Here is a 15,391-nt window from a genome sequence, read left to right on the forward strand (position 1 = left end):
CAGCCGCTACTGGTTAAGAGATATAACAGACGTGGATCAGTCCCTTGGTCAGGAAGATCTGAAGGAGGGCAAGGCAACCCATTCTAGTATTCTTGCCTGGAGAATCCCATGGACAGAGGAGTCTGGAGGGCTACAATACATAGGGTCTAAAAGAGTGAGACGCCACTGAAGGGACTTAGCACGCACTGGATCAGAAAAAACTTCAGGTATCTTATATGATTTACAAATCCCTGCCAGAAAAGGAAACAAAAATGCGTGTGAATCACTGGACATCATCACACAATTTCTTAAACTTTGTGGTCCTACTCTGTAACTTCATCGAGGTGGTTTTCGTACCCCTCCTTGGACTGCACACTTTTTGTACGCCCCACCCCCACCTCCCCGCAACACACACACCAAAAAAACCGCGGAAATACAAGAAGAAAGTAAAGGGAAAATCTCAACAGTCCTTTACATCCTGTTAAAACATGGAGCCTTTCCCTCATCTCATTGCTCATCAATCCATGTTCCCATAATATTTTCATTCATTTTGTAGTTCTCATGCCATCGTGTGTTATAATCATTCGACTCCATGAAGTTTATTTGCCTTGAACTTCATCCAGGACTCTGGGAACTTTGTGGTTTAATGCTGGGCGCGGGACGGAGGTCTGGCATTTAGAAGGCTCTTTACCCACTCCAATATTCTTGCCTGGAGAATCTCATAGACATAGCAGCCTGGTAGGCTACAGTCGGGGTCGCAAAGAGTCGGACACAACTGAGCGACTTCATTTCACATACGGATGTGTAACCGCAGCGAAGCTGTGTCGTGCTGTCGCACGGAAACAGGAGAGGCAAGCCTTTATTCGGAAAAGCTTCCGGGAACAACGACAGCACATTTGACAATGATACCGAGTTGTTTAATAAAGATGTGAAAACAAAACCACGGCTCCGCCTCAACTTACTACTACAATTGTCATTCACGAGCGGCGTCTCTCGTTCCATTCGGTCCTCAAACCCGAGCTCAAACCAGACTGGGTCTGATTGGCCAATCGAAGCACAACCTCCCGTAGTCTCGAGGACTCCTCCCGCCAATGAGAGACTTGGGCGATTTGGTAGGGTGAGAAGTCCTCCCCACACGCGGAGGAATCCTGGGGGCGTGGTGACGCGTTGGGCGAGGCTGAAGTTTGATTGGCAAGTGAGCGATCAGCAGCTTAGAAAGGATACGCGGTCGGGTGGGAGAAGGGGAGGTCGTGGGCGGGGCAGTGGAGCTAGAGTCAGCCAATGACTGGCGCGCTGCTCGCAGAGCGAACGATAGGTCACCAATGGTGGCACGGATATGGTGCTGTGGGCGGGGCTTAAGGCTCAAAGGGGTGCCGGAGTTGGGGCGGGTAGCGCCTATTTCTGTCGTGCTCATCGTCACTGCCGGCACCTCTTCCTGGATTCATTCATTCGTTGTTTTTTTTTTTTTCATTCACGAAGGTAGTGAGGCCTGGTTGAAAGCCATGGAGAGCTTTTTGCCTGCCACCGGTTTCCTGTATTGGGTGGGCGCGGGCACCGTGGCCTACCTGGCCCTGCATATCTTGTGCTTGCTTTTCACGGCCGTTCGGGTCTGGGGTTTGGGTAACGAGTCGGGGGTCGGACCGAGGCTCGGTGAATGGGCAGGTGAGTCGAATTCCGCGCCGCCCTCCCCCTGACTCCTGCTGCGCCTCGCGGGGCTCTGGGCCTGGCCCGGCTCGCGCTGACTAGTTACGGGCCCGGCGCTTGGCCTTCGCGTCCCCAGCTCCCCTCTCCTTTCTGAGGCTCCTGCGTCTTGCGTACCCGCTTGTCCCTCATGCCGTCGCCTGGCTTGCTTGGACTTGTAGTAGAGTTTTTAAACGGAGAAGGCAATGGCACCCCACTCCAGTACTCTTGCCTGGAAAATCCCATGGATGGAGGAGCCTGGTAGGCTGCAGTCCATGGGGTCGCTAAGAGTCGGACACGACTGAGCGACTTCACTTTCACTTTTCACTTTCATGCATTGGAGAAGGAAATGGCAACCCACTCCAGTGTTCTTGCCTGGAGAATCCCAGGGACGGGGAAGCCTGGTGGGCTGCCGTCTATGGGGTCTCACAGAGTCGGACACGACTGAAGCGACTTAGCAGTAGCAGCAGAGTTTTTAAATACTAAACACACTGCTGGCTTAACTCAGCGAATCTAAAGTGCCACTTGGGTGCGGGAGAAATCTGGCCTCAACTCGCTGGGGCTTATGCCTTTTAAGCCATTCCGGGTCCAGGGAGTTAGTTGTCTTGCTGGTTGCTTCCTCAGTCACCTCTTAGGAGAGTTTTTGAAACAAAAAGTCTCTGGCTTGAATACAGGCCCTGTGCTCAGGATGAAAAGCATTCTGTTGCCTTTTGGGGGGCGAGGGTGGAGAAAGGACAGAATTTCAGAAGTCTTTCTGCTCTTTGGAACCTTGGATTCGGCCTATTTCATAGAATTTTAAAATCTTTTTTTTTTTTTTAATTATTGGCTAAACTGTCCTGGAGTCCTAATGACTAGCAAGAATTATTGTTTCTTCAAGATGGTAACTCTTCATGTAGAAGTCAGAAATGCCTTCTGCAGAAGGAGATTTGCAGGAGAGTATTCCCACAGAGAGTGAGTTAAACAAACCTAATCATAGTTTCGCGAGTTAGGGTGTCTGGTTTACGATTCCCTCTAGGCAAGAATTCTGAAGATGTAAGGGAAAGGGCAGATTAGAGAAGTTGGGAAAATTCCACAAGAAAGTTTTGGTTTTTTTCCATTTCTGCCTTTTTTGTTGATTTTCTTTCCCTATGTTTTGTTTTTATTAGCTTTTTTTTAAAACCAAGTGATATTGCCATTCTCCAGTTATTCATTCTGCTGTTTTATAATTGATTTTTTAAATTATGATTGGTTTTATATATAATTCACAGAACATTTTGTTGAATTTTGGGCTGGTTAGGGGTTGCTTTCAGGCTAGGCTCAAATAAGGTATATAAATAATGTTACTCCATATTCTTAACTTTATTCACTCAAACATTTCAACAACTTAGTAGGAAAAACATAAATTAACATTTTGGAACTGCAACAAAAAACATCTCAAGTAGGAATGAATAAGCATCTATTAACATAATAAATATTTTTAAAACTTACTGTTTTTTCATCATTGAAAAAGCAAGTGAAGTGCTCAACGTTGTTATAATCAAGATTATAATTTCACTGTTGATAAGCCTGAGTTCTTGGTTGTCTGGTTTGGAAAACTTGTTGACTTTTGAAATAGTGGAATAAAAGACTCCAGTGTCTTAGAAAATCATATATGAGGATGAATAAGTTTTATAGTTTGTAATTAAAGACTTATGGTAATAATTTTTGTTAACTATCTAAAATTGACGACAGTGGCTGGTAACTTAAATGATCTAAGTCATCTATATAATAATCCATAGGAAAAGTCAAGTGTTGTGACCTTGTCATTTCATGAGTAATATTTATATTGAAAAGATGTGACCTCAGAGGAAGGATTTTAATAAATTAAGGGCAGTGTTTAAAAGATTAGAAATGAGACTTGAACTCGAACACTGGTAATCTAGCAGAGAGGATCATAAAGTGAAATATTATCCAGTTTACTTGTTGGGAAATTTCTCTTTTTTAAATACTTAAGTAGAAGAAATGAACAAGTTGTTACTTGTAACATTACTCACATGTGGTGGCCTGAATCTTAAAATACTTTGTCCTTTATCTCTCCAAATTCAGGGAGTCTTTGGAAAACAAAAACTGAAATGATTTGGAAAACAAAGCAGCAGACATGATACTTGAGTAATTAGGGTTAAGTTGTAATTAAAAACAGGTAATTTGTTCAACCGAGTATTAGGGTAACCATGCCAGGGCTCCTGTGCCTGTGGCCCTGAAAGCCAAACTGACAGCTGGTGTTTGCAGCACAATGAAGGTTTATCTGGGGCTTCCCAGGCAGTGCTGGGGGTAAGGAACCTGCCTGCCAATGCTTGAGACGTAAAAGATGTGGGTTCGATCCCTGGGTCGGGAAGATCCCCTGGAGGAGGGCATAGCAACCCACTCTGGTATTCTTGCCTGGAGAATCCCATGGACAGAGGAGTCCAGCAGGCTACAGCCCATAGAGTCATGAAGAATCGGAGGCGACTGAAGCAACTCAGCAAGGAAGCAGCAGACCCGTGTGGGAGAGAAGTCTCAGATCCACTCTGACTTTGTGTTTAGAGTTTTTCTGTTTGTTTGTTTTTTTTTAAAGAGGCTGGGATTAATCATCATCTAGTGACATTTCCATAACATTTCTTAATCATAGTTTTGGGAGTCAGGGTGTCTGGTTTACAATTCTCGGGCCAGGTGGCCCATGGCACAGGAGTCTGTGAGCTCTCCTTGCCCTGGAGGAACAACTTGAGTTTGTACGTTAATGATATTGACAACAGCAGTTTCAGTATGTTAATGATGTTAACAACAGCGATCGTAGTCGTCTTATTCTGGTTGATTGGTGTTCAGTTAGCACCGGATTGAGGTAGAAGGGACCAGAAAAGAAATAAAGTTTTGGATAAAGAGATTAATCATAAACTCAGTAAGGGAGCTTGGTTTTAGGGGGTCTTGCTGTCATTAGGGAGGCATTGTCTGCTTTCTAATACTGATGTTTAACATCTTCCTCTCCTTAACCAATTATTTTAAGTATTATATAATAATGTGTGTTGAGTTGGTGGTATATTTTTATACTTGTCATGCTTAAGTCTCTGCATGTGAGTATGTTTAATTCCTCTCCTGCCCCCCAGCTTAGATTTTAGAATCTGAGAGGCAGGGACTGTGGGTCCTCCTTTTTTGTTTTTTCCCACAGTAATTAACACATTGATCAGATACCAGGTCTTCTAAACTTAAAAGCCTGGAAAATCCTTGAAATACAGTTGGGCTTTGCAGTCCATAAAAATACTCCAGACCATAGATTCCTTAGTCTAGTGGGTTTTTAAGACCGCCCAGTACCTGGCCCATCTCCTTCATCTCCTAATCAAGAGCTGGATCATCCCTTCCTTCATTCTCTCCGGTTACAGTCCCACGCAACTAAATTACTCTGATTTCGCTAGGTCTCTAGTGGGTGAGTTTAGCCAGTTTAGTAGGTAAGTCTCTCTTGCCTGCCATTGTCATGTGATACTTTCTGTATTCCTTCCAAGAACAAAGTCCTGTGAAAGTAGAGTTTCAAGTTGTTTGAAAATCTCTGTAGCAAGTTATGAAAAGAAGATGGCCAACAAAGGTGACCAGGTCTATCAGTTTCCTGAATGTCAACAGGGAGTTTATTACACTTACCAAGCTGAATCTCCAGAGAGTCACTAAACCCATTTGAGAATGCCAGAGTGATAAACCTGGCACTTTGACCAGAGTGAAAATGAAAGTAGTATGGCAACCCACTCCAGTGTTCTTGCCTGGAGAATCCCAGGGATGGCAGAGCCTGGTGGGCTGCCGTCTATGGGGTCACACAGAGTTGGACATGACTGAAGTGACTTAGCAGCAGCAGCAGCTGGGTATTTTTGTTTGTTTTGTCTTTTTTTTTTTTTTTTTTTAGAGCAGGGCAGGTGGTAGAAGGCAGAGAAACAGATGAACTTAGTCATAAAAGTTCTTAAAAATAGTTATTCATTTTTCATTTCAGCTCTGAAGAGGAAGTCTGTAGGCCTAAATGAACACAGTCTCCAGATGGGAGTTGGCAGGGTGCTGTGTGCTCAGTCGTGTCCACCTCTGTGCGACCCCATGGACTGTAGCCTGCCAAACTCCTCTGTCCATGGGGTTTTTCGGGCAAGCATACTAGAGTGAGTTGCCATTTTCTTCTCCAGGGAATCTTCCCGACCCAGGGATTGAAAATGCATCTCCTGTGTCTCTTACATTGCAGGCAGATTCTTTACCTGCTGAGCCATCCAGCAAGCTCGGGGGCAACCTTAAAGCCCTTGGGCTCGAGCTATGTAAGAGATGGCAGGTGCAGCTGGAGGATGGGACCTAAAAGCATGCCCTAGTCTTATTTGGAGGAGAAACTAGAGAGGATGGTTTCCTGGAATTGGAGATTCAACCTCTGTACTCTGAGCTGTTTCCTCCAACCTTATACCAGTCTCCATTGTCTCCTGCTTCGTGTTTTTTTTTTTTCTTTTTCCCCCTTGTTCTTCCTTTCTGTGCAATATTAAGTTTCCTCTAAAGGGTCAAACGTGAGACCTCAGAGACTCAAACCTAGACTTGGAGTCTAGCTCCTCCTCTGTACTTACTAGAGTGTAGCATTGAGTAAAGTAGTAGATATCTGTGAATCTCACTTTCCTCATCTGCAAAATGGGGATAATACTGGTGCCTGTTTCATAGTATTGTTGTAAAGGGTAAATGAGAATACTTGCTCTATGTAAAGCAGATGGTGCAGTGCCCTTGTATATAAATGCTTGATAACTTATTGCTACTAGTCCAATAGTCATGTATGGATCTGAGAGTTGGACTATAAAGAAAGCTGAGTGCAGAAGAATCGATGCTTTTGAACTGTGGTATTAAAGAAGACTCTTGAGAGTCCCTTGGACTTCAAGGCGATCCAACCAGTCCATCCTAAAGGAGGTCAGTCCTGGGACTGATGTTGAAGCTGAAACTCCAATACTTTGGCCACTTTATGCGAAGAGCTGACTCATTTGAAAAGACCCTGGTGCTGGGAAAGATTGAGGGCAGGAAGAGAAGGGGATGACAAAGGATGAGATGGTTGGATGGCATCACTGACTCAATGATGAGTTTGGGTAAACTCCGGGAGTTGGTGATGGACAGGGAGCCTGGCGTGCTGCGGTTTATGGGGTCGCAAAGAGTCGGACACGACTGAGCAACTGAACTGAACTGAACTAGTAATACTGTTAACCTTAGCAGCATTATGTACCTATCACTTTAGCTAATTGACAATATAAGGCTTAGTAAGAAAAAATTAATAGCTGGTTGACTCCATCTTCAGAAAACTGAGATTACCTTTGCTACTGCAATTGAGAGTGTTGAGCTTCAAAACTAATTTTCTGTTTATTTTTGTTGGTTGAGGAAATTTATTTCTTTCGGTTTCAGAAAAAAATTATTGAAAAATTTAGTGAATAGAGTATATGGGTAAGTGGATTTGAATAAGTCAGTTCCATTGTCTTTAAACTCATTTGTAGGTAAAGGATGAGTTAAAAGAAATTTAATAGTGTGTCTTTGGGCTGCTATACCAAAATACTGTAGACTCAGTGGCTTACACAATGAACATTTCACTCACTTCTGAAGGCTGGGAAGTCAGATCAAGGTGCTGGCAGATTCTGTGTCTGGTGAGGAACTGCTTTCTGGCTTATAGATAGCTGTCTTCTTGCTCTATCTTTCCATGACAGAAAGGGCCAGAGAACTCTCTGGGGTGTCTTGTAAGGGCACAGATAGCATTTGTTAGGGCTCCACCCTCATGATCTAATCACCTCCCAAAGACCCCCCACCTCCAATACCATCACATTCAGGGGTTAGGATTTCAACATATATATTTTGTCCCTAACATAGGAATTCAGCTTGTAGCATAGATCCTTCATTCCATTTCTCTCCTGCTCATTGATCTTGAAAATAAAAATACTGAAATATTATAGCAATTTGTATCTCTGCCTTCTGGAATAGATGGTGATTAAGGCAGGGAGGGTGGGTGGAGAGTGTGATCCAACAGTATTCATTTGTCCGTCCACTGCCCAAATCCTCTTGAGTTCTGGCCAGGGACCAGGAGGATGGCCAGCAGCAACGAAGAACAAACTGCCCTGTAAAGTGGTAGAAAAGCAACACACTTGGTTCTATGGCTCCTTGTGCAGGAAGGTCAGAGTGATGTCTGACCTGAGAGCTGAAGGGGAGTGAAGAGTAGCAGACAGAGCAAGGGGATCAGGAGGTGCTAGGCTCCTTAGTTGAGAAGGAGCAGGGTCCCCTTAAAATAAGACCTGAGTGCCTGGAGCCAAGAAAGCATAGGCCTGATTTAAGATGGGAGTGGAGCTGGGTGAAGGGGCCAGTGACTAGGGCAGTTTAAGAACATGGAAAACAATTGTGGGGATTTTAAGCAGAAGGGTAATGTTGAGTTGGAACTTTATTTTTTATTTATTTGGCTGTACCAGGTCTTAGTTGTGGCATGCAGGATCTTTTTTTTTTTTAATTTTTAACTTTACAACATTGTATTGGTTTTGCCATATATCAACATGAATCCGCCACAGGTATACACGTGTTCCCCATCCTGAACCCTCCTCCCTCCTCCCTCCGCGTACCATCCCTCTGGGTCGTCCCAGTGCACCCGCCCAAGGATCTTCAGTTGCAGCATGCACACTCTCAGTTGCCACACGTGGGATCTAGTTCCCTAACCAGGGATCGAACCTGGGTCCCCAGCATTGGAAGCGTGGAGTCTTAGCCACTGAACCACCAGGGACATCCCTGAGTTGCAACATTTAAACAGAAATTTTTGCTTCTGTGATCTTTCCAAAACTGTTGTATTGCCACAGAGATAGATCAGTGCAAATTATTCAGATAATCTCCGTTAAAATTGCCTTTAAAAAGGCAAAATCATACTTTATAGTCAGGGAGGCCATTTCTGTGCACTTTCTGGTTATCATCTTTCAAAGACTATGTCTCCCTGGGGGATATCTAATCACCATGGTGTGGGGAGTGCTACTCTTAATCAGGGACCAGATGATAAGGTTGTTGAATGAACCTGGAAACCAGGTCATTGCTTTCTCGAGCTCACTCCATAGAACTGAGGTGAGATAGTTGAGAAGCCTGCCTCACTTTGTTTTGTTATTGATTTTGTCTGGTGAAACAATGCGTTTGCCCAGTCTCTTAACTGGCAGTTCCAGGGAGACTATCCAGTTTCTGAAAAGTTATCCTTACTGGTGTTAAGTGAAGTTATTTCTAGTTAAATGATGTCGTCATTGCAGGAAGAGAGGAAAGGCAAGAAAAGAGGAAAGTCTTAAAACAAAAAAAAAGATTTTGAACCATTGCTGCCTCTCAAGAGTGTGGCGGTGGGTAACAGGAGCGCTAAGGGGGCGTTTGGCTTTGGGATCAGTGCAATGTGACCTTTGCTACGTGCTAAGCTGTTTGACCTTAGCAAAGATCGCTAACCTCTGAGCATAGCTTCCTTCATCTATTAAATAGGGCCAATAGCTTTTCGGGATTATTATGACAATAAGATGATAATGAGGGTCTCATGTAACCTTTTGTGTGTTTTTATGGGTATCAAGAAACACATATCTTTAGGGTATCTTTATTTGTACACATTGTTCTTATTTGATAAAAGGGCATTGTTGAAACCATGAAATAATGTAGTTCACTCAGCAGATAAACTATTGGACATCTGAAGCTGTGAATAGATCAGTTACAAGGTGATTCATGCTACTGCAGGAGAATTCCTTGCTTTATGGAAAGATTTACCAAAATCTTGGTTTACCAAAATATGGTTCCCATATAAGCTATGATGGACTTAGAAAAATCTGGTACTATGCAACTTTTCAATGACGTTTGTAAAAACCTTAGGTCATCTTCAACTCTTCTTCTGGCACCCATGTACAGTCTGTAAGGAGACCTTGTTGACTTTAACTTCAAAATACCCAGAATCCAGTTTCTTCTATCACTGGTGTAAGCTACCAAAATCTCTTGCCTTGATATAATATCAACCTCTTGTCACTGATTCCATCTTGCTTCCCCTATAATCGTATCTTAAAGAGCAGCCAGGGAACCTGAAAAGCTCTAGTCGGATCATGTGATCCTTTGCCCAGATCCCTCCAATATCTTCAGATGAAAACGCAAAATCCTTCCTGTGGTTGACAAGGCTTTTGACCACCTGCCTCTTGCCTTCTTTTACCTCTCCTCTCTGCCCATGTTTTGTCTCTTTTTCCCTCCCTCCTTTCTAGCTGCACTCTCTTTCTCCTTGAACTCGATTCCTTAAACATGCTTGGCCTTGCTGCCTTGACCTTTGGTTATCTCCTCTCCTTGAATGCTCTTCCCCAGATGTCCATTTGGCTAAGCCTTCTTCCTTCCTTCTAGTCTTTACTCAGATATCACCTTCTCAATGAAACCTTGCCTTCTGCCTTTAAACCAACAATCCACCCTCCTTCACGCCTCTTCTGACCCTGTTAGCCTGCTCTACTTGGGCTTTATGTCGTAGCGTTTGTCACCGTCTCCCGTTTTGCAGGTGTTGTTCATTTCTGATGTTTCTTGTTTGTCTACTCCTATTAGAGTGGTGGCGGCACCATGAAGACAAAGATCTTTTTTGTTCGCTTTTGTATCTCCAGCACCTAGAACAGAGCCTGCACATAAACACTAATACTTAGTTATTGAATGAATGAAAATATTCAGGTACTCCAGTATTTTTGAGGGATAATGTATTTTTTTTGTGGGGGATTCTCTTTCTACATTCTCTTTTTAGTTATAAATCTAAGAGCTATTAATGGTCTTCCCACCTCTAAAAGTGAAATTATTTAGTCTAAAAACAAAATATAGACTATAACCTCAGGGAGGTGTTCTCATAGTAGAGACCCTGGAATCAGACTGCCCAGCGTGGCTTTCTGTGTCCCAGACACGCCTGTACTCACCTGCTTCTTTCTGCTTCTGTGTCCTTTTGTTCTTGCAAAGATGTTCAGTGGCTTCAGTGATTGTTGAACGTTGTTCTCTGCCTGGAGTGACCCTCCTTCTGTTGTTCGCTCTTCCTTATGCCTCCTGTTGATGAACTTTTACCTACTTTTCAGAGTCCAGATTCTGAATGTTTCTGTGCAGCTGCCCAGATGGAAGCCATCATGTACTTTTGGAATTCTAGTAGCTCTTGTTTTATCCTTTTTTGTGGGCTTTTCCACACTTTACCTTCTTAGTTGTTTGTGTGTATGTGTGTGCACCTGTGCATGCACGCATGACTTTGTTCTTAACTATAAACCTGTCAAGAGTGTACAATAAATTATATATAGTGAATGAATATATTTTCTTTGAGCTGTATTTCGACGGGGGTGGGATGTTTTCCATTTTGTGGGTTATATTTTGCAAAACTAATTTGTACACCTTTTTTTCTCTTTGTTTTAAAACCTGAAGTGATGCCTTAAAAGCTGGTTGAAATTAAACCAAGGCTGACTAGACAAAGATGGGTTATTGAATTACTGCAGCAGAGCTGGGACAACAGTTTTGAAAGTATGAAATGCAGTGAGAGCAAAAAGATGTCTTTGTGCGTGTGTGTGTGTGTGTGGTGCTCAGTTGATAAATCATGTCGGACTGTTGTGACCCCATGGTCTGTAGCTCGCCAGGCTCCTCTGTCCATGAAATTTTTCAGGCAAGAGTAATGGAATAGGTTGCCATTTCCTTCTGCAGAAGATCTTTTCGGTTCAGGGATCGAACTTGCATCTCCTGCATTGGCAGGCAGATTCTTTACCACTGAGCCACCAAGGAAACCCATCCTGTGTAGCATAGGTAATAAGCTAATCTTTTTTCATACATGTGTTATAAAACCAACCACTATGCCAGATTTAATAAACATTTCAGTATTAATACAAATTTGGTAATATATTTATTATTTAAACCCAAGATTTTTTTTTTTAACCTCCTTTTTTCTGCACCACGTGGCTTGTGGGATCTTAGTTCCCTAACCAGGGATTGAACCTAGGCCTTCAAGTCCCAATCACTGGATCACCAGGAAAGACCCCTCAAGTCTTTAAAAATTGTTACAGGTAGACTTTCCTTTCATAAGAGAGTCTTTCCCAGTGAAGGTTTTAGTAAAGTTTGCTAATTTGTAAAGCTGAGATGAATTAGTGAAAAAATTGAATTCTAGGATGTATTGACCAAAATGTAGTTTTGTTATTTCAAAGGCTTGATAAAATGAACCCATACCTTCTAGAGCCTTCAGACCTTTTGGGGGACATTGGGCTAAATTTCCTGGAATATCTCTTTGGTAGTAAAAGCATTGAGTGGTCAGTGTATATAGTTAATAACTGCTAGAAAGTTAACCACAGAGCATTGAGTATATGCATTTTTTTCCGTCATGGAAAGAAATGAATACTGCAGTTGGTTGATCATCTACAGAAGTTGAGAAACTTGAGAAAACTGAAAAGTCATAAGGGGCTGATGAGAGAATGCCAAAACTGGAAGGACCTCTTCAGTTGAACTATTAGGGAAAGAAGCTGGAAGAGGTGAGATGATAATGCAACCTTTTGTGTGTGTTTATGGGTATCAGGGAACATGACAGAGAATATCTAGGCAAGAAGATCAGTGGCAAAGAGCAGAAAATGGGGGACGTGTCAGTGGTGGGTTGATTAAAAGCAGTGGTAGGAGAGGGGCTTCCTAGTGTCCAGTGGTATAGACTCCACTGCAGGGGGCGCGGGTTTGATTCTTGGTTGGGAAACTAAGATCTGACATGCCCAGCCTCCAAAAAAACAAAAAAAAAGTATCTAAAAGAAACTAATGGTAGGAATGATGAGCAGCAGACTCTGACAGCAGAATAGGTTTGTGAGGGATGAATTAAGAGAGGAAAACTAGTAAGGAAGACCAGCAGAGGCGATGAGTGGTAACAGCAAGGATGTTGGCAAAACTGAACTCCATCACACATTTCCACTGCTGGTGTGGGGCATAAAGCCTTCTCCGTACAAGAGCCTGAATTCTGAAGAAATGCCACATCTCTGTAGCCCCAAGGATACCATTATTTCGTGTTCTTGGTACATGCCTACATGGGCATTAAGATAGGGGGACTTCCTCATTATATATGGTGCTTTAGGCCAAGTGAATCCATCCAGTATGTCTTATCTATAGCCGTGGCAGCGCCTCTAGCCTTAACTACAGATGACGTTGATGACACTTAATTGCCAAGGAAATATTATATAGGTTTTAGGATATGTTTCTCAAGATGGCCAGGAAAGGGTATACAGTCTCCTTTAGAAATTTAAATTCTAGTTTTTAAAGTTCCCTTAACCCTCCTGGTATGTTAAAAAAAAAAACCCTAATTCTCCAGATTGATTTTACTGTAATGCCTGGTGGTAATTGCTCACTACCAAGCCCACTTCCAGTGGAAATGTTGCCAAGCTTGCTTTAATGATCACTGAAACTCCCATCTTGTCACATCAACGGAGCTAATAAAGTAAACAAGCTCCCCTAATCTTGCACATTCAGTCTAATAATTTTGCTGTGGAACAGGGAGCAGCTGCTTATCTATGTGTTTCAATACCTATCATTGCCTGTCTTGAGAAAGGAGGGGATGATCTCCTTATAGATAAGGGGGAAAAAAAAAACCCACAGCAGGTTAGACAACGATGTTCACACATTCTAAATTAGAAGAGGCTGGATTAATGAAATGTTACCATAATGATGACATCTCAATTTACAAATTGCTTTTGTAAGTTTTCTCAGATGATTTCCATAACCAAGTCATATACCAAGACCAGAGGGAGCGGCAGTGACTGTAAGGAGTGGTACACAGCTAGTAAATGACAGAAGAAACTGAATCCATGTGTTCTAACTCCAGGCTCCCGCCAAAGCTCCTGATGAGGAAGTTTGCAGTACCTGTCCAAGAGTCTATATGTCCGAGACTTCCTCAAATGTTACCTGAAAGTGAAAGGTCTATTTCTACCGTATTTTCGTCATGACAATATCCATGGGACATAAGAATCAATTGGAGGTGCTTGTTAAAAATAGAGCCTAGGGCTTCACTCTAAACCCACTCAATGAAAATCTCTAAGAAAAGAACTTGGGGAAATGTTTTTTTTTTTTTTTTTAACAAATTAAGTTGATTCTTAAGCTCATGCATTTTGGGAAGCACTGGGCTGGGATCGGGCTAGTCTTGGAAGAAGGCAGTGGGTTATACATGCAGGCTTTTTAGCCAGATAAGCTATTCTTAGTACCAGGGCTTGGTTTATAATAGTGTTAAAACTTCCCAGTGATTTCTGTACCAAATATTTACATGTAATTTTGACAGTTAAATGGAGATTCTATTTTAGGCTACTTCTGTGTTTGTGCATTCAATATAGATTATGTAAAAAGCAAACAAAACTTGAAACTTCTGTATGTTGCTATGCAATGAGAACTACAAGCAGCATACCCAGCCTTTACTAATTGGAGATCAGGTGAGGGTAGGGGGCCAATAAGAATGGGTTTTGGTAGATGCAAATAATGGAAATTTTACTTTGCTTTTGGGTAAGACCATAGGAAGAACAGCTGAAGACTCCAAAAGCTTCTTCACTATAAAGAATTGAGAGAACAGTATGTTCTTATTTTCTGTTTGCAGGTTTTTTTCGTGGTCCCATTTTTTAGTTTATATTTATTGCATTTATAGACAAGAACATTTAAAATCTTTCTCTAAAGGTGGATTTTTACAAAATTGTCTTTATTTATTTTACAAAATTAATGTACTTGATACTGATTGGGCCAATAGACAGGAGAGGATATTCATTTTCTTAAAAAAAAAAAAAAATTTAAAGTCCTCCAAATGATGAAGAAGCAAAATGGGCTTGGGTTTAACCAGAAGAAATTCCGATTTTAGTGGGCCATCTGGTTGACATTTGTAGTGATTAAACAGTGGAATCAGTTTGTTCATTCATTCAGCAGATAATATGCATTATGTGCTGACTGTATCCTAGGCATACAGCACTGGAGCTGGGGATTAGTAGGGAGTAAGAAAGTGTTGGCCTGTACCTTCTTCGTTCTAGGAGAGGACACAGATCATTACAAAAGCAGCTCTAAAAAGTTTACTGGGAGCCAGCTATGGGGGTACCTCTTCAGAGGTTTAAAGGTTTTCTGGAAGAAGTAACATTTAATCCAACATGTGGAAGGAAAGATGATGATGATAATAATGGTTTATAATGGGAATAAGACAAAATGAAAAAACTTACCATGTACCAGATGCTCTTCTAAGTGCCTCAGTTAATTCAGTTACTCCAATCAGGTAGGTCTCATTAATACCCCCATTTTACTGAAAGAAAGCTAAGATAAGAGAGTTGTTGTTCAGTTGCTAAATCATGTCCGACTCTTTGCAGTCCCATGGACTGTAGTATGCCAGGCTTCCCTGTTCTTCACTATATCCCGGACTTTGCTCCAACTCATGTCCATTGAGTCAGTGATGTCATCCAACCATCTCATCGTCTTTTGCTCTGTTCTCCTCCTGCTTCAATCTTTCCCAGCATCAGGGTCTTTTGTTGGGCCCTTCTCATCAGATAGCCAAAGTATTGGAGCTTCAGCATCAATCCTTCCAATGAGTATTCAGGGTTGATTTCCTTTAGGACCGACTGGTTTGATCTTCTTGCTGTCAAAGGGACTCTCAAGAATCTTCTCCAGCACCATAGTTCAAAAGCATCAATTCTTTGGTGCTCAGCCTTCTTTATGGTCCAACTCTTACATTGGTACTGGAAAAACCATAGCTTTGACTATATGGACCTTTGTCAGCAAAGTGATGTCTCTGATTTTTAATATGCTG

At 42.3% G+C, this 15,391-nt stretch overlaps 1 protein-coding gene and 1 non-coding gene across 2 annotated transcripts in view; one reads left to right on the forward strand and one right to left on the reverse strand.

Moving 5' to 3' along the window:
• The first annotated feature begins 1,343 nt into the window (after positions 1-1,343).
• Positions 1,344-15,391, forward strand: part of HSD17B12 (hydroxysteroid 17-beta dehydrogenase 12) — a 170,742-nt gene continuing 156,694 nt past the window's right edge. The window contains exon 1 of the mRNA XM_055549348.1: positions 1,344-1,641. Within this exon, the coding sequence (XP_055405323.1) occupies positions 1,482-1,641 (160 nt within the window). The 5' untranslated portion in view covers positions 1,344-1,481. The remainder of the gene's footprint in view (positions 1,642-15,391) is intronic.
• Positions 8,317-8,389, reverse strand: TRNAW-CCA (transfer RNA tryptophan (anticodon CCA)). Its single transcript has one exon. It is a non-coding gene; the product is annotated as a tRNA-Trp (tRNA).

Source organism: Bubalus kerabau, chromosome 15 (assembly GCF_029407905.1).
Source record: "Bubalus kerabau isolate K-KA32 ecotype Philippines breed swamp buffalo chromosome 15, PCC_UOA_SB_1v2, whole genome shotgun sequence".
NCBI classification, from domain to species: Eukaryota; Metazoa; Chordata; class Mammalia; order Artiodactyla; family Bovidae; genus Bubalus; species Bubalus kerabau.